The sequence below is a fragment of the Erpetoichthys calabaricus genome, chromosome 10, assembly GCF_900747795.2.
Source record: "Erpetoichthys calabaricus chromosome 10, fErpCal1.3, whole genome shotgun sequence".
In the NCBI taxonomy this organism is placed as follows: Eukaryota; Metazoa; Chordata; class Cladistia; order Polypteriformes; family Polypteridae; genus Erpetoichthys; species Erpetoichthys calabaricus.
Window position 1 is genome coordinate 31,079,702 of NC_041403.2, and position 23,396 is coordinate 31,103,097.

General features: G+C 37.1%; 1 protein-coding gene across 2 annotated transcripts in view; it reads right to left on the reverse strand.

Moving 5' to 3' along the window:
• Window positions 1-23,396, reverse strand: part of kcnt2 (potassium channel, subfamily T, member 2) — a 566,635-nt gene that overhangs the window by 333,253 nt on the left and 209,986 nt on the right. For both annotated transcript variants that reach the window (XM_051932499.1, XM_051932498.1), the window contains exons 20-22: window positions 19,723-19,895; window positions 15,065-15,136; window positions 8,072-8,206 (exon numbers count right to left, since the gene is read on the reverse strand). In XM_051932499.1, the coding sequence (XP_051788459.1) occupies window positions 8,072-8,206; window positions 15,065-15,136; window positions 19,723-19,895 (380 nt within the window). The remainder of the gene's footprint in view (window positions 1-8,071; window positions 8,207-15,064; window positions 15,137-19,722; window positions 19,896-23,396) is intronic.

The window sequence follows — 23,396 nt, forward strand, 5'->3', positions numbered from 1 at the left end:
AAAGATTGGAATGTTTGGGATGATAGCGAAAGAATGTGCAAAAACTTGCTTCTCATAAAGAGTTTCAGAATGTTATGGGAATACAGTCAAGGCCATGTACTTGTTTTTCACTTCGAGGGGCTTCATTGAAGGGCAACGCTTGTTATTGTGTGTCTTCTGATACTAGGCACCATCTCAGTGAGGGCCAAGTAGAAGAAAAACAATAAGATGTCCCGTGGGAAGAAGGTGTGCAGAAACTGATCACTTCTGTATACACTGCTTACACGTAAGCCATTTTGGGTAAGGACACTCAATTAGTATATAAGGGAAGGTTCCGCCCTCAGTTTCTTCGGAAGCTCAACCGTGGGGAACGTGCACACCGCCCGGTATTGGACCAGGCTCACGAGTTGATCCTCTGACGAGACTGACACGCGGGCTCCCTCAGTCTACTGGTCTAGGATGATGGCTCTGGGTCTTTTGATATTACTGTAAGTATAGTATAATTCACATATCTGTATTACTGTAAGTCAATAGTATAAATCATATATCTTTATATATATTACTGTAAGTCAATAGTACAATTCCTATATCTGCATGTATATTGCTGTTATATTGTATGTAACTGATATTATATTTGAACAAGTAAACAATTGAAGTATTGGACCTTTCCTCTCTGATTCTTGCCTGCTTATTTTCTGTTAAAACCTTTGAACCATTTTCCCAAACTAAAACATTTTGGCGTAGTCGGTTGCAGGATTTTGGGGAATCTGGTAAAATATTGAACTATTAAGTGAGGCAAAGGAAATCAGAGATGTTTAAGAAAAAGGATAAAAACCCTGGCGCAGCTCCTTTACCTCTCCCCGGCTGGGAAGAAACAGTATGGGAAGACTGCGCCAGAGAATTGAGATGTGGGGGGGGATTAGCACAATATTGGCAGAGCTTGGATCCCCCAACACCAGTGAATGTGCTAGCCGCGCTTAAGAAATGTCAGGTGTCTGCAAAGGAACCCATAATGGGCTTGCAGACGCGAGGGTGGGTTTTGCTAACTGCGGTTAAAAATCTGGACAGTCTGATAGACGAAAAAGAAAGGGAGATTAAGAAAATGCAAATGGACTTGGCGGATGCGTTAGGGCGGGCCTCAATGGCCGAATCCCAGGTAGCTGTATTATTGCCGCGGGTACAGAGAGCCGAGGGGATGTCGGAAAAGGCAGCCTTTTGCATAGCCAAGGTGAATGCGAAAAAGAAGCGCAGACCGGATGTTGCGAAGGTTAAAGCGTTTGTAGCCGCAGTTAACGTCCATGAGTGGGATCCTGAAAAATGGGACGGTAACATTTGGGATGATGATTATGAGGATGATGACGGACCCGATGCAGGGTCGGTAATTGACCCTCTGCCTCTACAGGCTAAACCCGTGATGCGTCGCAGACTTTATGCTGATGCACAGGGTAATGTTAAGATAAGGAGAAAAACCGGCGCAAGAGTAAACACAAGAAAGGAGGAAAGAAAGCCAAGGGCAAAGAAAAAGGGAAAAATAAAGGAAGGACTTTATATCCCGTTGAAGAATTAGAACATGCAGCACGAAATTGTTAAGGGTAAAGCTAAAGTGTAAGTTAAAATTTATTTTTTTTTTTAGAATTAACACAATGTAAATAGGTAGTATCGTAATCATAAATTCTGTTTCGGGAGGAGGAGAGGAGTGGGTGCAACATGCTGTGTTCTTGTTTTACAGAATTGGGGGTGTTCTGAATGAAGTAGGAGCCACTACATTAGGAGGCGAGGCAACGGAGACGACTCAGGTCCGATGGTGGTGGAACACTTCCACTAAATCTAGACGGCAGGAGAACACGACGTGTCCGGAGAATCAGTCTTGCAATGTCCTTACAATTACGACTGGTGATGGGTGCACCATCTACTCCTCGAACTTGAAGGTGCCGGGGGTAAAACCACAGAGGTATCTGATTGAGTGCTCTGAAAACTTAAATATTACCTGGACGTCGAAAGTAACTTGGTGTATGGGGCCCTGGAACGGCTCCAAGGTACAGTGCGAGGTCAATGCAACATCAGGCGAATACACCTCTAATAAGACTGGGCCCATTGGCTGGATCAATGCAACTGAAATTATTAACAGGACTATACCAATGCTTGCCATAGCCGTGTGGGCCAGAACCCCCATAACGAGACAGTCACACGTAGAACCAATAATTGACACATGTAAACTTGTTTCTATGACAGCAAAAAGGACTAAGGTTACATGGCAAGTGACATTTCCACTGTTGCCACAGTGTAAGCGTGCTAAACGGGCATGGTATGACACTTTCTTAGGAGGGGTTGGCACCACCCTAGGAACTTTAAACACCATAGATAATGAAATAACTGCAAACAAGCTTGAGAATGTGGGACGACATACTCACAAAGTGGCAGACCAAATGGCTAGGTGGTTACCTCAGTCCATGGTCTCTCATCAGCAAACAGTAAACTGGGAACAACGCGCTTCAGATTGGATAATCATGGCTAGCAATGACATTCGATGGCTAAATGTCTCAACTTTCATGAACTGGACTGTATGCACTTTTAACATATTACAAGCACAGATACAGAAAAATAACATGCAAATGGCTTTAAGGACTAATAATATGCAAATATGGCAAGATATATGGAACATTAGCAGTAGCTTATGGTTAACGGTTAAACCTGAAAACACTAGGTGCAATGATACAATATGTAATGGGTATTGGTTTCAATATAATGTTACCACTATGATAACCTTGTGTAGATATCACGTTTTACCTGTTGTTGCACACGGACACTTTTGGCAGCTGCAATTGGATGGTGAGTGGCTAGAACCTAAAACAAACAAAACATATGATTTACGAAATTGCGAACACACTAATATTGGTATGTTCTGTGGATTGATGTCAGGACAGGAAAACCCATGTATTTCAGGTAAAGCAACCACCTGTAATTGGAGACTAGTTAATCAGAACACCACTCTGTATGAAGTGGGACCTCACCGACTCTGTGTTTCCACCACCATCGCTAATCGTAGGCTGCCACAGGTTCCGTTTTCTGGATGTCTTGATAATGTATATGTTTGGCAAATAGCAAATAATACTTACTATCTGAATAATTACACCACTAAAAACCATCTTACCAAGGTTCAATGGCAAGTCTGGCATGCTCCGACCTCAATTTCACTGGCTGTAGCTGAACGTTTATTAAATAGCTCCCTGCAATTAAAAGAATTGGCTGCTAAACATCAAAAACATGTAGATGCACTTACTGTACAGACAGTCATGACGACGTCTCAATTACAAATTTTAGGGACCAAAATTGAAGGTGAATCTGTAAATGCGTGGTGGTCAATCTTTACAGGTTGGTCACCAAAGGCATCCACAATGTTGTCAGTTTTCTTCCGCCCTTTGGTGCTGCTTATTATTATTATTGCTTTAATGACTATATGTAATTGCTATGTGTTTTGTGTTTTAAAACGAATTAATAACAGAGCACGACAGACAAGGTTGCTGATTTTGCGCTGAGCGAGGGACCGATTGTAATAAAAAAGGTTTTCTCTGTAACAGGAGAAGGGATGAAATAAAGGAGTAAGAGGGGGGGATTGGTCGCTTCAGTGCAAAACCAGCTACAAAGATTGGAATGTTTGGGATGATAGCGAAAGAATGTGCAAAAACTTGCTTCTCATAAAGAGTTTCAGAATGTTATGGGAATACAGTCAAGGCCATGTACTTGTTTTTCACTTCGAGGGGCTTCATTGAAGGGCAACGCTTGTTATTGTGTGTCTTCTGATACTAGGCACCATCTCAGTGAGGGCCAAGTAGAAGAAAAACAATAAGATGTCCCGTGGGAAGAAGGTGTGCAGAAACTGATCACTTCTGTATACACTGCTTACACGTAAGCCATTTTGGGTAAGGACACTCAATTAGTATATAAGGGAAGGTTCCGCCCTCAGTTTCTTCGGAAGCTCAACCGTGGGGAACGTGCACACCGCCCGGTATTGGACCAGGCTCACGAGTTGATCCTCTGACGAGACTGACACGCGGGCTCCCTCAGTCTACTGGTCTAGGATGATGGCTCTGGGTCTTTTGATATTACTGTAAGTATAGTATAATTCACATATCTGTATTACTGTAAGTCAATAGTATAAATCATATATCTTTATATATATTACTGTAAGTCAATAGTACAATTCCTATATCTGCATGTATATTGCTGTTATATTGTATGTAACTGATATTATATTTGAACAAGTAAACAATTGAAGTATTGGACCTTTCCTCTCTGATTCTTGCCTGCTTATTTTCTGTTAAAACCTTTGAACCATTTTCCCAAACTAAAACAAGCAGCAAGCACATCAACCTCTGAGCAAATGAATGTTAAACGTACAGAGAAAGAGGATGAAAACTAGAAGTCAAGTGTATTCACTGCATGTTATCGTGCATTGCACCATTACTGGTGTTATGATATTTAGTGTACTCCCAAATGGCATTAAAGTGCATAGGGATAAGTTAGGGTCATCTTCCAAAGCTAAGAAATGCAATGTCAGAAAACAAATAAAATATTTTTTCCAATCTTTTCTTGGCAGAGGTCAAGTATACCTTAAAGGATAACTTTTGTATTTTTTAGGTCACAGTTATTTCTTCATGATCATGGCATATGTCACTTTGTGTTCTAGTGTGAAATATTTTTTATGCATTTTAACAAATACCTAGCCTGCTCTTGTGCTTTAAAATGGAGATGAATGGTACTGGGGACTTTTTGTAGTTTACGACAGGCTTGCATTTTAGAAAAACACTGGAAAAATCTGGACGAGAACAGACCATTCAGCTTAACAAAGCTTGCCAGTTCTATCCACTTAATTCTTCTGAAATAACATCAAGTCGAGTTTTGAAAGTCCCTGAAGTCTCTCTGCCTACCACACTACTTGGTAGTTTATTCCATGTGTCTGTGGTTCTCTGTGTAAAGAAAACCTCCCTAATGTTTGTGTGTAATTTATCCTTAACAAATTTCCATAATCATGACTGGTCCACATGCAATAAAAAAAAAAAAATGACAGAAAGTTGAGGTTGTACATACGCACACATGCAGACCCAAAAGTAAGACCTAGAATTAGGGTAGCCGCAACCAGATCAACACATGCTAAAAATTTTTTGACATTTTTCGACAAAAATTGAGCATATAATAATTAAAAACAATTAAAATTGTTTACATTTACGCTGTTCTTTCTACTCATAGTGCTTTTCATAGTGAATGGGGAGCCACTTTAACCACCACTAATGTGTAGCATCCATGTAGATGATGCAACTGCAGCCATTTCTGTGCTAGTACACTCACCACACCATAAGCAATGATGGAAAAGTGGGAAAAAATGATTAAGACCATAAAATCAGGTTTGGCAAAATATTTAAGTTAAAGGAATACTCCACCCAAAAATGATATTTTTTATTATATGTTACTTACCGCATGCAGTTTGTAGTGATGGCCAAGAAAAATCCTCATGTTTTCATGAGATAACATTTCTGATAGAGCAGGTACCCAGCACTGGACAACAATATCAAAAATGAACCGAGTTCAGAAATGCAATATTGTGTGAAGGGGCTTTCTGTTCGTGGACTACTTTCATTTTCCATCGTTAATTATTATGCACGTTTTGACAATTGGACTGAATGACTTGACAATTGTATTATGCAAACATGAATAAAAATGGATGTTTTGGATATTGTTTGCTGTTGTTCAGCACAAATCAGCATAGGCTCCTGTTTTTGTCAGAAATGTTATTTCCATTCTCTACATAAATATGAGATAAAAAAGATTCTCAGCCATCACTATAAATTACATGGGGTAAGTAACATGTAAAAAATATCATTTTAGAAAATTTTTGAGACAAGTGTATTACTCATTTTACACAACAGCACCATCTGGTGGAACATGCCCTGCTTGTCTATAACACAGAGATGCAACTGCTTAGCAATTAGCTAACCAAATGAGCTTAATGGACTGAATAGTTTCCTCAAATTAGGTATAAAAAGGTATTTTAAAATAAAGTCTCTAAAGTGGGGCTATTATTTTATAGACAGTTTCCACATCTTCATTGGTCCTGGGTCTAGCAGAACACCTCCAATATAATGTAAATATGTTGGGGTTACAACAACAATATTTACTCAATAAAAATGTGTCCTTTAACAACGCTCTTCAAAGAAAATCAGCCAAACATACTGAATCTCATGTTGAAAAAATATTTTGTTGAAACCACTTTTTTCCACCCTTTCAAATGTACGCAGCTTTTAATGTCTGGAAAACATTCGGGATTAAATCACTTAGAGATCTGTACATAGACAACGTTTTTGCATCCTACAAACAATTACACTCTAAATTTAACCTTCCAGCAACACATTTCTTTCACTACCTTCAAATTAGAAACTTTGTTAAACAAAACCTGCCCAACTTTCCTCACCTACTTCACCTACTTCTACTCCAGAAAAAAATATTGATCAGTCTTGAGGGCTCAGACAGCATTTCTCTAACATACATAAAAACAAGTCCCTCCCTTTCAAAGATCCCAGAGTACTGTGGGAAAAGGATTGCACACTCATCATTTTGGAAAAGGAATGGAAGGCAGCAATGCACAGAATTCACTCAAGCTCCATATATGCAAAGCATACAATTATTCAACTTAAAATCATTTATCAAGCACATCTGTCTCGTTTAAAATTGTTGAAAATGCTTCCAGGGCAAGAACCAACCTGCGAACATTGCAATCGAGCTCCAGTCTCACTGGGCCACATGTTTTGGGCCTGCACCAAATTAACATCATTCTGGACCTTTAAATGCTTTTCAGACAGCCTTGGTGTCACAATCCCTCCTAATCCACTAACAGGTGTGTTTGGTGGACTCCCAGATGGGCTTAAAGTGGAGAAGGACAAACAAACTGTAATTGCCTTTACTTCACTATTGGCACGTAGACTTATCTTGCTCAACTGGAGGAATCCTAACTCACCTCTTTTCAGCTACTGGGTAACCAATGTTATATACTACTTGAAACTGGAAAAAATTAAATACTCACTTAGAAAATCTGTGCAAAACTTTTTTAAAATCTAGAAGTAAATAAATAATAATATTTTAGAATAAGCATTTAAATTGAAGAAGTGGATTCTCTTCCCCTTTTTATTCTATTTATTTACTTACTTATCTTTTCTATTAAAGTTTTGCTGTGTTGGCCTAGCTCTCTTTCTCATGGGTGGGGTTGACTTGATTTGAACCTAGTTTTGTAAAATTTGACTTGCTTGTATGAAATGTTGTTTGATTTTAATAAATTCAATGAAGTGTTAAAAATACTTTGTTGAATCTTTTATTTTTTTAGTAAATATTGAAAATGGGTTTCACAGACAAGACGATGATACAATTGTTCAATTAAGTAAATAGTCAATGCAATGTATCTACAGTATGTAATAAACTTTCTAACACTGGGAAAAATCTAAAATGATTAACTGACTACAGAAATTCAAAAGCACATTATGTGAAAACAGACACTGTTAATACACTAACAATTACAGAGTCTGGTGCATTGATTTAGGCCATTCACCAAGATCACTGGGCTGGAAACCACACAGCTGCTTGCACCTTCGAGTTCTGTCATGAGTGTAGTAGACAGAGCTGATAATTAGGCATAAAATGGAAAGGTGATCTTATTAGTAAAAATGGGAAATTATATGGTCTAAAAGAGCTGCTGAACCAACTGAAGTTTTACTTACTTTTCTGTGTTGAAATTTGTATTATGGCAACCATAGGAAAACATGATGGAGCAAGACTTCACAAAGACAGCGTAAGCCATGTACTCCAACTTCTTACAAATATTTAACAAAGAAATCATTTTAATTCTCTTCTAAATATTTAAAACCAAATATTTTTCTGGCACCTGCAACTCCTCTTTTATATCATTAATTCACTTTATTCTCCACTAATCCATCAGGCCAACTGAATTAACAATGACATTCATAAAACAGACATATAAACACATACTAGACAATAATTAAACTGACAAGAAATCTTTAAACTACATTCAAGCCAAAGGCACTCTTACCGGAATAGTGTCTGTACATTCACAATTGTTTTTGCATCTGCCATGTAGTCTTCTTCTGCACTCATGGTGCTCTCCTTATCCACAACAACCATATTGGCAGCAAAGGAAATTCCACATCGAAGCAAATCATCTAAACTTTCATCCGAAAATAAAAAAGGACAAATTATAAAGGTTACAAAGTAGTAATGCACAAAAATGCTAATACATTAAATATGCTTATTTTATCATCTTACAAAAACAACAGATGTACTATTGTCTATGACTAATTGAAGATTAAGATGCAACCATAAAATTAAGGGTTTTACAAAACAAGCTGGTACAAATTAAAGTTTCAGAACTGCACAAAGTAGCCAATTTTAGTATCAAATTACATAAAGAAGACTTTCATGGGATTCCAAATCACATTGGCGCTCAATCAGTCACACAGCAACGGGGTCAATTTAGAGCTACACCTTTGGGTGTAAGACAAAAATAACGAGTACCCTAAACCTACCTAAACAGAAGGAGAATGTGAAATGTAGGAACTTAGTTATGGAATCTTTAGGTTTATTTGGTCTCTTTGATTATATTAAGCTAGTAACACTCGGACCTCATGTTCTTGAAGAAAGTTGCCTCATGTAGAACACAGCATCCCAAGTCACTCTACCGAGATTACTGCAATGTCCTTCATTGCCATCTACTGTCGCTGTGGCTCATTTCTTGACAGACATGCTTACAAGACCATTCTTTTCTTGTCAGCCATGTCGCATGACTAGCACTCACTGTATGAAAGACCTGAAGCCCAATAACATGGAGGAGGAAGCCTGGCCCTGCAAATCTTTGGTCATGTTTGACTTTCTGTTCTAATCAATATTTACTGATTATGACTTTCGGTCAGAGTTTATGACTGCCATCAACCTGTGCAATGTGTTTCAATGTCAGTAAAGATTTCCACAGTTCTTTACCTATCAGCAGTGCCTCGTGCCAGAGAACATTTTGTTTTCCTGTCAGCTATGGCACACGACTATGCCACTGCTTGTTATGAGACGATCCAAAAGTCTAATTTCGTGGCCGAGGTAGCCCACATGAGCAATTCATGGGCAGTGTCATGCATATCATACATAGCGTATGCTTTTTGTGTGATAGGCAACCCTTAATATTTTATATACATAGATTTGAAACATGTAACCACGTTCCATGTAAACAAATTTTAAAGCCATTTCAGTGGAATCTTTTGTTATCATCAGCTTGTTTAAGTTTTTTATCTTTTTCGGAGTTTTCCTTGGGCTTTAATCAAAGGTTCTAATTGTAGATTGTGATTTTGAAGTCCAAGGAATCTGTTTCTGACATTTGTTTTTGGTTTTAGATTACATTTCTCAATGTTAAAAATATATTGATGTTCTTTTGTGACTTTATTTTGTTTTCCCTTGAGGATTTTGTGTTAACCATTGCTATATCATTGTTAGGCAAGGTCAACCAGGTCAACACCAACGGATTAAAGGTATAAAAGGTCAGCATCGTAAACTTCCTAGTTATCCAAGACTGCAAACACCATTTACAAAGACTTGTCACTGTGTTTTTTATTTACTTGCTTTTCTTGATAACGATTCTCTGTGGGTGTTTTCTTTGACTAAGCAGGATTCCTGTTTGAGTTTAGACATCTTGGTTTATTGAATGTTTGATATTAAATTAGGCCTGTCTTTACCTTTGGGTGTCAGATCATTTTTGGTATATTTTTCAGATGCAGGTGCAACTATTTTATTTTGAATTTTATATCCTAGTTGTTTGTGGTTGTGATGGTTGCTGTCAAACATGTGACTGGGCATCAACATTAGAAAAGACGTTATTAGTTTCCATGATGTTGTCATGTATTTCCTATTTAAGATGGAGGCATGTAGCATTCAGTAACCAAGCTTTTGGATAGTAAAATAAAATGCAAAAGAACTTTGCTTGAAACAGTGATATTTAGTGAATCCTTTTCTAGTTATGTTTTCATCTCACGTCTTGTTTTCTGACTAAAATTGTTGATACTCCTGATATTCTGATATTTTGGATACTGACATATCCTGCAAGTGCTTTTGAGCATTCTGCCTTGCCTTTTCAGTCTAATCATCTCCAGGTCAATTCATCTCAAAAATAATTATTAAAGGAATTATTGAGGAAAAGATTGAGCAACACATGGCAAAAACTTCAGTCTTACTGGACAGTCTTCATGGGTTTAGAAAAGGAAGGTCATGTTTTACCAATGGAATTCAATGAAGAACCGAAAGGATATGATCAAAGTGCAGTATATGATATTATTTATCTTGACTTTCAGAAAGTATTGGATAAGGTGCCACATGAGAGATTGGGCATCAAATGAAAATAAATGGAGTTCAGATTGTGGTGTGTACATAGGTGCAAAATTGTCTCAGACACAAGAAGCAGAGGGTTATGGTGTGAGAAACCCCATTGGAATTGGCTGATGTTAAGAGCGGTGCCCCACAGGGGTCAGTGCTAGGGCTGCTGCTATTTTGAATATATATAAATGATTGAGACAGGAATATAAGTAACAAGCCAGTTAAGTTTGTAGATGATACCAAGATAGGTGGATTCACAGATAATCTAGAACCCATTGAATCATTACAGACAGATTTGGATAGCACACAGGCTTGGGTGGATTTGTAGCAGATGAAATTTAATGTAAGTAAATGTAAAGTATTATATGTAGGAAGTAAAATTGTTAGATTTGAATACACAATGGGAGGTCTGAAAATCAAAAGTACACCTTATGAGAAGGATTTAGAAGTCGTAGTGGACTCAACGCTATCAACCTCCAGACAATGTTCAGAAGGCATTAAGAAGGCTAACAGAATGTCAGGTTATATAGGACCCTGATGTATGGAGTACAAGTCCAAGGAGGGTATACTGAACCTTTATAACGTACTGGTTAGCCCTCACCTGGAATACTGTGTACAGTTTTAGTCTGCAGGCTACAAAAAGGACATAGCAGCACTAGAAAAAGTCCAGAGAAGAGCGACCAGGCTGATTCCAGAACTACAGGGTATGTGTTATGAGAAAAGATTAAAAGCAAAAGGAGATTAAGAAGGAAAGGTGATTGAAGTGTTTAAAATTCTGAAGGGAATTAGTACAGTGGATTGAGACTGTTACTTTACAATTAGTTCATCAAGAACATGGGGACACAGCTGGAAACTTGTTTAGGTTAAATTTCACACAAAAATGTGGACGTTTTTTCTTCACACAGACAACCATAGACACTTGGAATAAGCTACCAAGTAGTGTGGTAGATAATAGGACTTTAGGGACTTTCAAAACTTGACTTCATGTTATTTTGGAAGAATTAAGTGGATAGGACTAGTAAACTTTTTTGGGTTGAATTGCCTGTTCTCGTCTAGATTGTTCTAATATTCTAAGAAGGAAACATGACAAGTACTAAAACTTATTTAATTATAGTGAAAAATATTTAAGGAGAGAAGTAGGCTTAACATACTTTACTTTTATGACTCACATCTTGTTTATAAAGATCCAAATGTACAGTGATTTTGGAAATTATTCATGAAATTCTGTCTTCCAGCGTACTTTGCATATTGAATATTATATGGACAAGTTTAAGTGTGCTGAATGGTGGTAATAACAGCGTAACTTGTTAATACTAACCCCCAAAAATCTCATGTAGCACTTCTTCATCACTTGTTTCATAATTTTACCATTTTACATTCTGGATGTAGAGTTATCAAAGATGGTAAACAGTATATAATCTGAAACTGCAAAGCCCAACAGTTAAAAATACCACATTGCTACTGAATGCCATTATATTTATCCATCCATCCATCCATTTTACAACCCCCTGAATCCGAACACAGGGTCATGGGGGTCTGCTGGAGCCAATCCCAGCCAACACAGGGCGCAAGGCAGGAACCAATCCTGGGCAGGGTGCCAACCCACCGCAGGACACACACAAACACCCCCACACACCAAGCACACACTAGGGCCAATTTAGAATCGCCAATCCACCTAACCTGCATGTCTTTGGACTGTGGGAGGAAACCCACGCAGACACGGGGAGAACATGCAAACTCCACGCAGGGAGGATCCGGGAAGCGAACCCAGGTCCCCTGGTCTCCCAACTGCGAGGCAGCAGTGCTACCCACTGCGCCACCGTGCCGCCCCATTATATTTATGCTTTATCTGAATATATTCACATACAGTATTCAAAGTACCAACTTTAAGAAGCAAGATTAATATTCTATGCCTTAACTGTAAAATATTAATCACTATGCTTTAAAAATGCACCACAGGATGAGACTCAATGCAATTGAAGTACTGTTTTGGCATAAATATTAGGGTAAATACAGCAACCTTAAGTCATGTCATTGTGTTATTATCATTGTTATTGATAGCTAAATAGCGTGACAAAATTCCTGTTTGGGAAATGAACAAAATCTGTTGTCATCAAAATTATAAATGCAGAAGAAGGCAAAGCAATGTGTTGCTATAGAGACCACAGTCAAGAAAACTCTCAAGGCAATATGCTAATTGCTTAGCTCTACTGTATTAAACCAAAGTGGTGAGTGCATTTGCTTTCAATCATTTGGTAGGGAAGCATAATAAAAGTTCTGATGACACTTATGTAACAATGTTACATATATCTAACTCTGTGTTGTTTTTCTAAAAATTTACTTTTAAAGCTTAAAAAAGATATTATATTTCAAGTAGATTATAGCCTGACATAGGAAGACCGAGAAAAAAGGCAGAGAAAATGAAAGAAGACTCCTGAAACGTACATAATCATTTATTTCAATTTTTCATTTAATAAACACAGTATGCCAAAATTGTTGCATCAAAATATCGAGGGAGAAGGCTTGTATTATCTCTTCAGGATTCGCAGTAGCTTCTTTCACTCTGCACTCTTCAAGGCTCTTTCAGTGTTATCTTTCATATTGCACTGCTTTGCCCTTTAATTGTGACTGTCACCAACACACTTGTAGCCTTTCACCGTGCTTTCATAGAAATAAGGCCCTGTAGGTCACATAAGTTCTAGCTGGAGGCAAGTGCTATGAAATGGAAGGAGAATGGCACTCTGGACCGCAGAAGCATCAACAAGTTGCTCCGTCTCCTGTAACAAACCTTGAAGTCGTTTTCAAGAGACTAGGAGTATGTTATATGGCAGTGACCTTACATCAGAATACTGTATTTTTACAGATATTAACACATCTGATATGATTTGTGACACTTTTGGCTTACATGGCAAAATGAGTGCAAAGGCAAAGTTCATTGTTTGTTCAATGGTGTGATTGTTTCTTCTTACAGCTAAATATTTCTAAGACAAAGGATATGGGTGTAGATTTTAGGTTCTCCCATCTTCCCACTCTCTCTATAACAAATGGGGAGACTGTGGGCACATATCTAGGATAGGAAAAGGAGGAGGTTGTTTGATTCTCCTAAATACTAATTTTTTATTCGCTGGCTCTTTGCTCTTTTTTTCTACTTTCCTCCTTTTTCAAACTTTTTTGTCAATCATATTTTATTAAGAAACACTTTTTTGTTCATTTGGCTACAGGGTTTGAGTTTCAAAAACCCTGTAATTTCACAATGATTCCCTTGGTCATCTCAATTTCTGTGAACATCCATGAAGCATTTTTAAAAACCTGGTAACAATAAATTGGGTGTTTTGTACATATGTTTAATGCCCCATTATGAGAACGTACAGTTTCAGCCTGCTTAAGAAAAACAAAAAAAAAATTACACTTACTGATGATACCACCATTACCTGATCACCAACAATTAAGAAATGGCTCACAGAGAAGGGATACATTAGGCCTCCTGACATAGTGGTGCCAAGACAACAATCTGTCGCTTAATGCCAGAAAAACCTAGAAGTTGGTCATGGACTTTTAGAAAGAGTAGACAGACTACACTGTCATCTGAATCAGAGTTGTGGGGAGAATTAGCAGTTTTAAATTTCTTGGTGTCACCATTACTGATGAACTGAAGAGGGCACAACTTATGATGTAATTGACACCCAATTGTTGTCTCTGCAATCTCAAATGTTTGAGTGAAGCCGAAATGTCTCCATCTATGCTCGCCATCTTCAACAGATGCACAGTGCAGTTCATTCTTACCAAGTGCACTTAATCCTGCTATGATACCTGCTCAGTTCAGGACTGCAAAGTACTACAAATATGGAGAAATCAGCTCAGGATATTACTGGCTGACAGCTCCCCTTTGATCAGGACATATATATCCAGTATATGCTACCTTAAAAGGTAAACAGTATTATTAAACAACTTAGCCACCCTACACAAATACTTTTTAACCCCACCCTGCACAGCGTATTTAGATTTAGGCTCAGTTTTCATTTACAGCTCACAATGCTCCTGAGCAACCATAGATGCTGATGACTGCATGTGTGTTTCTTGTAAATATTGTGTGGTTTATCATTCAGTGTAGTCACAAGTACAAATACAAATTTAATTGTACTGTGTACAAATAACAATTAATTTATACTTGAATTTGAAACATGAATACTTGAAGAATGTATGTTAAATACACTACCCCAATTCATTTAAATGTCTGCTTAAGTATAAATCAAAACAAATCAAAATACTACATCTACTTAAGTATAATTAAAAATATATCAAAGTACCATATTTACCACAAACTATAATAATTCATTACATTTATATAGCGCTTTTCTCAGTACTCAATTTCATATACTTTAAATTTGGTCAAAACAACATTCATAGGTACATTCCCAATACAGACTGGTTTAGTAAGCATAACGTTTTTTCACATGGGTAAATAAGGTGAGAAATTAAATATATATATATATATATAATATTGTGGATTTTAATTTTTCCATAATGACAAGTGGAAAAGTTGCTAATTTGTCTAAATTGTCATGCAGACTTTTCATTTAACCATAATACACACATACTAGATAAGAGATTTACATGCAAAACTATAAAATTAAAAGCACACAAGATTGTGTTTCTGATTTTTTTGATTACATACTTGTCAATGGAGCCCACCATGTAGTAAACCATTGGAAACCAACAGATTGCTTCAAGAAAATGAATTTCTGGCCTAAAGGAACAATAATAAAAATTAAAAATGAACACAATTAATTAACCTCACCTAAACATGTTCACTTTTGTTTGTTAAGGAAAATCACAATAATGAATATTTAATACTTTTTAAATGTTTCTTCTCATAAATGCCTGAAGAGAAAAAAAAACAATACACATAATGTTTAAAAGTTATTTTTATTTATATAGCTATAATATATTGAAGTTTATCTTTACACTCACACAGGCCAAATGATAGTGAAGCACAGAAATATAATGTGAACTGCCTGGAAGTGAGTGTCGTGTCTCAGCCAGGGTTTCTCCCCTATCTGGGGTTCAAATTCATGCTTTATGTCTCTTTAATTCATTTTATGAATTTTCTATGTTGATTATGTGCATCTTCCATTATTTTTGGTTATGTCAAGGTGCATAAGCTGCCTTTCTTATGTTTTGTGGGCCACCTGCCAATCACCGCCACAAACTACCCACCGCCCCATAAATCCTCCGGGTCTTCCACAGTTTCTGGTGGTTCATTGTGAATACACTAGAGAGTTGGGGAGTGTACTCGTGTTTATTGTGATTTTTGTTTATTATTGGATCTCTAATTTTTTGACTTTCTGCTCTGTTTTTTTACCTTGTTTTTGGGACTAGTTTGAATTGGACTGCCTTTGTGTTTCAGGCAATTCCATTTTGCCTTTGTGCTACACAGAGCTTCATAGAGATTAAAATACTTTTTTTGAAGAATAAATCTTATTTTATAAAGATTCAGTGCTTGTCCTTATTACTAGCTGGAGTTTGACAGTGTGGTATTATTGGAAGCGCTTTGGAACTCTTAAGTGTTTGAGACTCCAAGTTCATGACTTGACCGTGAGTTAATAGATAATACCTGCCATTAGATGTTAAAAGAAACATGCCTGGTTATGTTCAGTACATTCCTAGTGAATTAATTTTTTTTAGTTTATGAAACGATTAAACTGTAAATGTTATATATCTGCTCTCTCTCTCTCTCTCTATCTATCTATCTATATATATATATTTAAAATCCAAAGCCTAAAAGTGCAACGATTTTGTGCAATGATTTTATGTGACTTTTAATGTCTTTTATGTCTTTTTATGTCATGCTTTAAATTGGGCTTATTTTAAAACCTACATATATTTTTGGTATCATTCTTTTCAGAATTTACTTTAATGTGATGTTGTTAGATTTTCAGATTCTTATTCCGTTTTTAAATTAGAAACTAAAAAATATCAAGAACTCCCGTCCTGCGAGACAAGACTTTGTGCCAAAAGATTTAACCACGCCCGGGGCCGGAAATAAAAAACAAAGAGTAGATGACAAAGACAGCTGCTGTACAGGCTTTTAAATGTTCAAAGTGTCGTGTGCGGCTACTGCTGCTGATCGAGCAAAGAGGAGGTAAAAAAAAAAATGTATTTGTTTCCCATTGTATCTCCATTTAAGAGGGGGTTTTGGAGGAGCCACCGCGTCATCTTGGGGTGCATTCAGCGCCCCTCTTCACAACACGAGTGGCAGAGACATGAAGTGGCTGGCGTATAGTGCAAGCAAGAGGGGTTGGCAAGCGATGCGAGCAGGGGGTAAGCCCCCTAGTGTGTGTGTATATATATATATATAATGTGTGTGTGTGTGATTTATGATCTTGATATATTTACATTCATTATTAATCAGACTTGTAGAAAAAAGTCTAAATCCAGTATTTATATTTACTGTAGAACCCACACATACACACCTAATCTTAGAAAGTCTGAGAATGCTGTTATAGTTTGCTTTAAGAATCTTTGTCAGCTTATATTCCCTGGGAAAAAAATCAGTGTCAAGGTAATTCTCCATATTTACTGTAAAATAACAATATGGTCAGGTCTGTTTAAATCATGGCTATCATCCTGTTCAAAAGAGATCTCCTATCATCAAAACTGAAGTATCTGATGAGTATCCCTGCTGACTTTCACTGTCAATCCTGATTTGGCTTTACACATCATCACTTTTTTGGGGCAGTACTGCTCAAACACTTTTTCTTCCCATAGCCCAGTCCAGCCTTTATTGCAGTTGTCATTAATTTTCCGTGGAAGAAATAGCATACTTGTATTGTATTATTTCTACTATGACTTTGGCCCCTAAAATGCTAATTTAGATTGAATTCAGCGAATGGATGGATGGATGGAGAACTACATAGTTGTGTTGGTGCTATTTGTTTAAATATATCTAGAAAAGTCACTAAATAATACCATTCAGATCTTTGTAGTTTAAAGTTTTGTTGATTTTTGTACATTTGTACTCCTGAATAACTAGCCTCTGAACATGGGGATTCAGTAAAGTTATGTGTAGCTGAAATTTAATCGAATCCATGTGTATGTCTGGATATTAAACCAAAATGCTGCTATTAAAACACATTCATAACCCACACCCATAATTGTCAATGATGGAGTAATGTATATGTAAAATTCACGTAAAGAAATGATCATTTCTGTGGCAAAGCTGCAATGCTTCTGTGTGTGACAAAAAAGATATATGATTTTTTTTTTTCATATATTCTGTTTTAATCCCAGAGCACAAAGACTATACAGCAGAAATGCATGTTTTTTCAACAAACAAAGTTTTCCTTTTTGTTCTAGATATATGATGTTCTTGTTAATATTGAGGTTGTCAAAAAATTCTATCATATAAAAGAACATATTTGAAATTATAGAGCACAATATTTCATTATTGTATATAACATAGTAAACATTCAGTAAAATAAAAATTCTGTTGGATAACACTATGAAATCTAATATACACAAACAAAACTAAAAAGAGCAACTTGAGTGGATGATCTTATTTGTTCGTTTGTAGCATTATGGAGAGGCAGAGATTTTTCTGGAAGCATCTGGGACCAAGCAGCAAGTAGCACTGAAAACAGGCAACCACACACCCAGTTCACTCATAATGGCCAAATGTAAAATTGTTCATTAAACTAATTCATAGCCAAAGTCCTGAAAGAAAACAACAGACAGACTCAAGTCGAAAAGCAAACAGAATGGGATTTCAAAACAGTTGTACGAAGCTGTGAGGCAGCAGCACTACCTGTAGTGCCACTCCAAATCGTCGTTTTCAGAAAATGATAAGTCTGATTAACAATTAAGTAAATCCTTTTTTTGTTTTTCCAAAATTTTTCAAAGCAACTTATACAGTATATTCACAAAAATGTAACATATTGTTCCAAACTAAAAAAATAAAATGAAACTATAATGTTGCTGTTTATTTGAAAGTTATATCAGTGGATGCATTTTTTCAGTCTAGACAAAGTTACTACTCGTTACCTGCTTAATTAGAGTGTAGAGTATCACTACATACTTATTTTTTACCCCAAGTATCAGGTGTGATGCCCGGCCGGGCCGCCCCTTTGACACTGGATCTGGGGGAGCAGCCATGGGATGCACACTACGTCCCCCGGAATGCGTGGTGGCAACAATCCTGGGTTACATTGGGGCCACAGGCCTGGGACTTCAGGCCTCAGCCCTGTTGGGCTCCGTGGCCACTACCGGGAGGACCTGCATGGTTTAATGAGCCCATATGGGCTGGAATGCAGCCACACCCGGAAGTGCAGCCTGAATTAGGTTAATATCACCTGAAGCACTTCCAGGCTGGGCTATAAGAACAGCCTGCAGCCATTACTCGAGGCGCCAGAGTTGGGAGGACGAGGACAAGGACAAGGACGAGGACTAAGACGAAGAGTGATCTTGAGGTGTTTTTTCCTTTGGTGTGCTTTTGGGGACTGTGTAGGACAAGTGGGACACGGGGAAGACAATAAAATCTTTTTGTTTATTTTAGCAGTGTCTCCGCTGTCAGTCTGTGTCGGGTCGGCACCTATATAGCGCCTTATTCCACACAGGATAATAAATAAACAATCATGTTTGGAATAAGAATGATAAATTTGTGCTTATCCATACTCTTACTATAATCAAAACCGTAATGATGCTTAGTTACATGATATCTAATTGGGATTTGGACAGCATACAGGCTTAGGCAGATTTGTGGCAGATTATATTCAACTTGATGTTATATTGGAATTTTCAAATGAATAGGACTGGTGGGCTTTGTTGGGTTGAAAGGCCTGTTCTTGTCTAGATTGTTCTAATGATTAATTACGGCGTACATACACCATAAGAAGAGCCATTTAATGCAAAGTTTTATTTCAATGTGTTCCTACTTGGATCTGCCGCTCTGTATTACTTATAAAATAGATGTTACTCAAAAAAGGATGAATGCTTGGATGTTCAGATGGAAAGGTGGATGTTGCTAATTTCATTGAAATTTCTGATCTTGGTGGTTTACACAACAGCAATAGTTGGAAAAGAAAGGCAAATATTACAGATGTTGTGAGAATTGACTTCACGTGAACAGAAATTAAACTTGATCAACATAGCCACCAATAGTTTACACATCTTCCCATCTGGAATAAGACTTCTGATCCTGTTCCACTAAAAGTGTCATAAATTTGATATATTAGAACAACATAAAAAAATAACACAAATTTATAGAGTGGGATAACCTTATGAACATTGCATATATTTTTCATTACAGAGCAATCTAAAAATAGCAGCTATACTCACGGGTTATCCAGCAGGAGCACTATTGGGTTAAGCTCTTTCTTTGGTCTGTAATATGCTCTGAGAGGCACAATAAAGTTATATAATCCATTCCCAGCTGTTTCAGCAGCCACTATTATTAGTTTGTTTCTAAAACCATATGCTTTAGCATCTTCAAAACAGTTATGCTGACAACCCTGGAAAACACATACAATATGTAATAATTCTTTTCTTTTCTGTGGTTTGCAAACAGGTTTACTAAAATGTTAAAATGAATGCCAGGATAAAGAGATTGTAAAATAAGATATGATATGATATCAATTAAAATATTATTGTCGTACATACAGAGTTCAGTGTATAGTTATAATGAAATTCTTATTTGTGTGTCTACCTTGCAGAATACAATGATCGGCTACAATTAATGGTACAAAATTAACAGAACAGTAATGCAACAATACAGAACATTCATTCATTCATTTTCCAACCCGATTTATCCTGAGTAGGGTTGTGGGGAAGTTGAAACCTAGCCCAGTAATTATAGGGTGCAAGGCAGGAACAATCCCTGGGCATCAGACAGCATCTCAACAATATTTAAAAACATCTAAAAGTCTCTTCCTTTCAAAGATACTAGGGAACAGTGGAAAAGGATCTTTCAATTAATATCCCAGAGAAGGAGTGGAGGGCAGCCAGGCATTGAAAACACCATATGTGCAAAGAATTTAATATTTCAACTTAAATTCTTTCATCGCTTACTTCTTAAAATGGTCCAAAATGTTTCAAGGCCAAGATTCCATCTGTGAAATATTCAGTCGAGCTCCAGCCTCAGTAGACCACATGTTTTGGGCCTGCACCAAATTAAGATCATTCTGGACCAAAATCTTTGAATGCCTACCAGACAGCCTTGGTGTCACAATTGCTCCTAATCCATTAACAGCTGTGTCTGGTGGACTCCCAGATGGGCTTAAAGTGGAGAAGGACAAATTGATTGTAATGGCCATTGCCACACTACTAGCACGTAGACTAATCTTATTTAACTGGAAGAATCCCAATCCACCTTTTAGAAGTCAGTGGGCAACTGATGTTCTTTACTATTTTAAATTGGAAAAAATCAAATCAAATCCCTTCTTTGAGTTTTTCTTTTTTCTCTAACTATTTTTGCCCATGATGTTGCTCTCCTCTCTGTTCTTCAGGTGGGGCTAGAATTTGCTTTTATTGCTTTCTATTTTTAACTTTTGTATTTTTTTTGTTTTCATTTTAGCTTTTTTAGTTTTAGCTTTTTTGTGTTAATGTGCTTACTTTGAAATTATTTGTAGTACAACTTAAACTTAATTATGTTATGTTATTTTCTTCAAAAAAAAAAAAGAATACAATGACTCGTGTTGTTAAATGAGGAGCAGTAATCACTATAGCAGTTTAAAAATCCACCTTACTGTTTCCAGGGCAAAATCCAACCTGCAAACGTTGCAATCGAGCTCCAGCCTCATTGGGCCACATCTTTTGAGCGTGCACCAAATTAACATCATTCTGGACCAAAATCTTGAAATGCCTTTCGGAGAGCCTTGGTGTCCCAATCCCTCCTAATCCACTAACAGCTGTTTTTGGTGGACTCCCAAGATGGGCTTAAAGTGGAGAAGGACAAACAAACTGTGATTGCCTTTACTTCACTATTGGCATGTAGACTTATCTTGCTCAACTGGAAGAATCCTAACTCTCTTCTTTTAATCAGTGGGTAACTGATGTTATATATGATTTTAAACTGGAAAAACTCAAATTCGCACTTAGAGGACCTGTGCAGAACTTTTTCAAAACCAGGATCTGATCAATAACATTTTAGAATGAGCTTTTAAAGCACTGAGGAAGCAGATTCTCTCCCCCCTTTTTTTCCTCCATTTATCTTTATTCACTTATTAATTCATCTATTTACTTATTTTTACTAGCTTTAAGTTTTACTCTGCTGGCCTAGCTGTCTTTCCCAGGGATGGGGGTTGGTTTGTTTTCGATCCTATTTTTGTAAAAAATGATTTGTTTGTTTGGAATGTTTTGTGGTTTCAATAAAATAAAACAAAAAATCCACCTCAATGAAAGGATAACATGTGTCTGCATGTCCGTCTATGTGTCCACCCGGATGCTATGTCCCTGTCATTTCAATAGATGACATATCACAAACATTAACACTGCTTTAACGAATCCTATACTAAATGCTAAATACTGTATGTATTGCATGGTGCACTGCAAACATTATCGCTGAGGTCTATGTTGATTATTTAGATTTCAACGTGTCTTACACAGATAGCACAGCTAGCTAAGCAATAAAGTGACACTTCTGTTATTCAGTAATAAAGTGCAGTATAATAAGTGCAGTGCACATAAACTAAAACAGTGCATAGTGTATGTAGATCACAATAAATAGCTCACAGAAAACTGTCAGTCCCTGGATTTGGCAGTACAATAAGTGACAATGCAAGATAATGTAGTGTGAAATACAAGATGCATATAACTGATTAAACAATAAATGACTAATTCTGACAATAAGACAGTCCAAAATAATGTGACATGCATCTACAGATCACTATAGAGTCAGGTAATTGGTACAATGGAAGCAAATCTACAATTTGTAAGTGTATGCTGTTGGATAATAGTGGCAATACTGCCAATCAATGCTTTTCAGCAGTCTTATTGTCTGGGGATAAAAACTGTCTCTGAACCTTGCTGTGCATGTGTGGGATGATCTTGAGTCTTTTTCCAAAGGGAATAAAAGAAAAAATCTTCCCTGCAGGCTGGTTTGAATCCTCGATGATATGGTCTGCCCTTTTTATTACTGAATGCTAGTAATTTTCTGTGCTGTTCTTGTAACCCCTTTTAGGGCTTTATGGTCCAGTGCAGAGCAGCTACCAAACCAGGATGTGATATATCCTGTGAGGACTGACTCCACAGCACACCCGTAGAAACTGACCAGTACTGAAGGAGACATGTGTGACTTTCTCAGACGTCTGAGGAAATGCAGGTGTTGGTGAGCCTCCCTAATGATAACTGCTGTGTGCCTGAGGTCAGGAGTTTGGGTGACTCCAAGGAAGTTCTTGACCTTCTCCAAAGCAAATCCTCCAATGTAGATGATAATTTATGAATTTGTGTGCCTACTGTTTATTCACTAATGTAACTCATTTTGTAAAAGCAGAGAAGCTGGTGGTCTGAGTCTATGTCATTTGTAATTATAATGGCCTGCTGGGAAAAAAGTTAGCCAAAGATTTATCTTTCTTAAAGGAACATTGTTTGTTTGCCTTTATCTTCATTTATTTGCATTTTAAATGGCTTACCCCTTAACTCTTTCTTTTTTTTTTATATACCAGCAGCTTAACAATAGAAAAGATACAATATGAGGCAACAGATGACCAGCTAGCTCAGTGGTCTCAAGCTAACATTCTGAAGAGCCACCACTTTCATTGAAACCACTTTCTTAATTAGAAACGAATTCTTGCTTTTAGGGAGACCCATTATTTAATTCTATATCTTGTTACTGCTCTTGTGCTACCATACCCAACATGTACAGTATAAAACTGTTGATTTTATTTTTTGAGAGCACCACCTTAGAGTTTTGTGGACCAATGTAAATAAGTATTTCTCATACATTCACTTATTTTTACCACATGTTTCATTCAAATATATACCTTATGATAGATGCAGTGGCCAATGTGATCAAG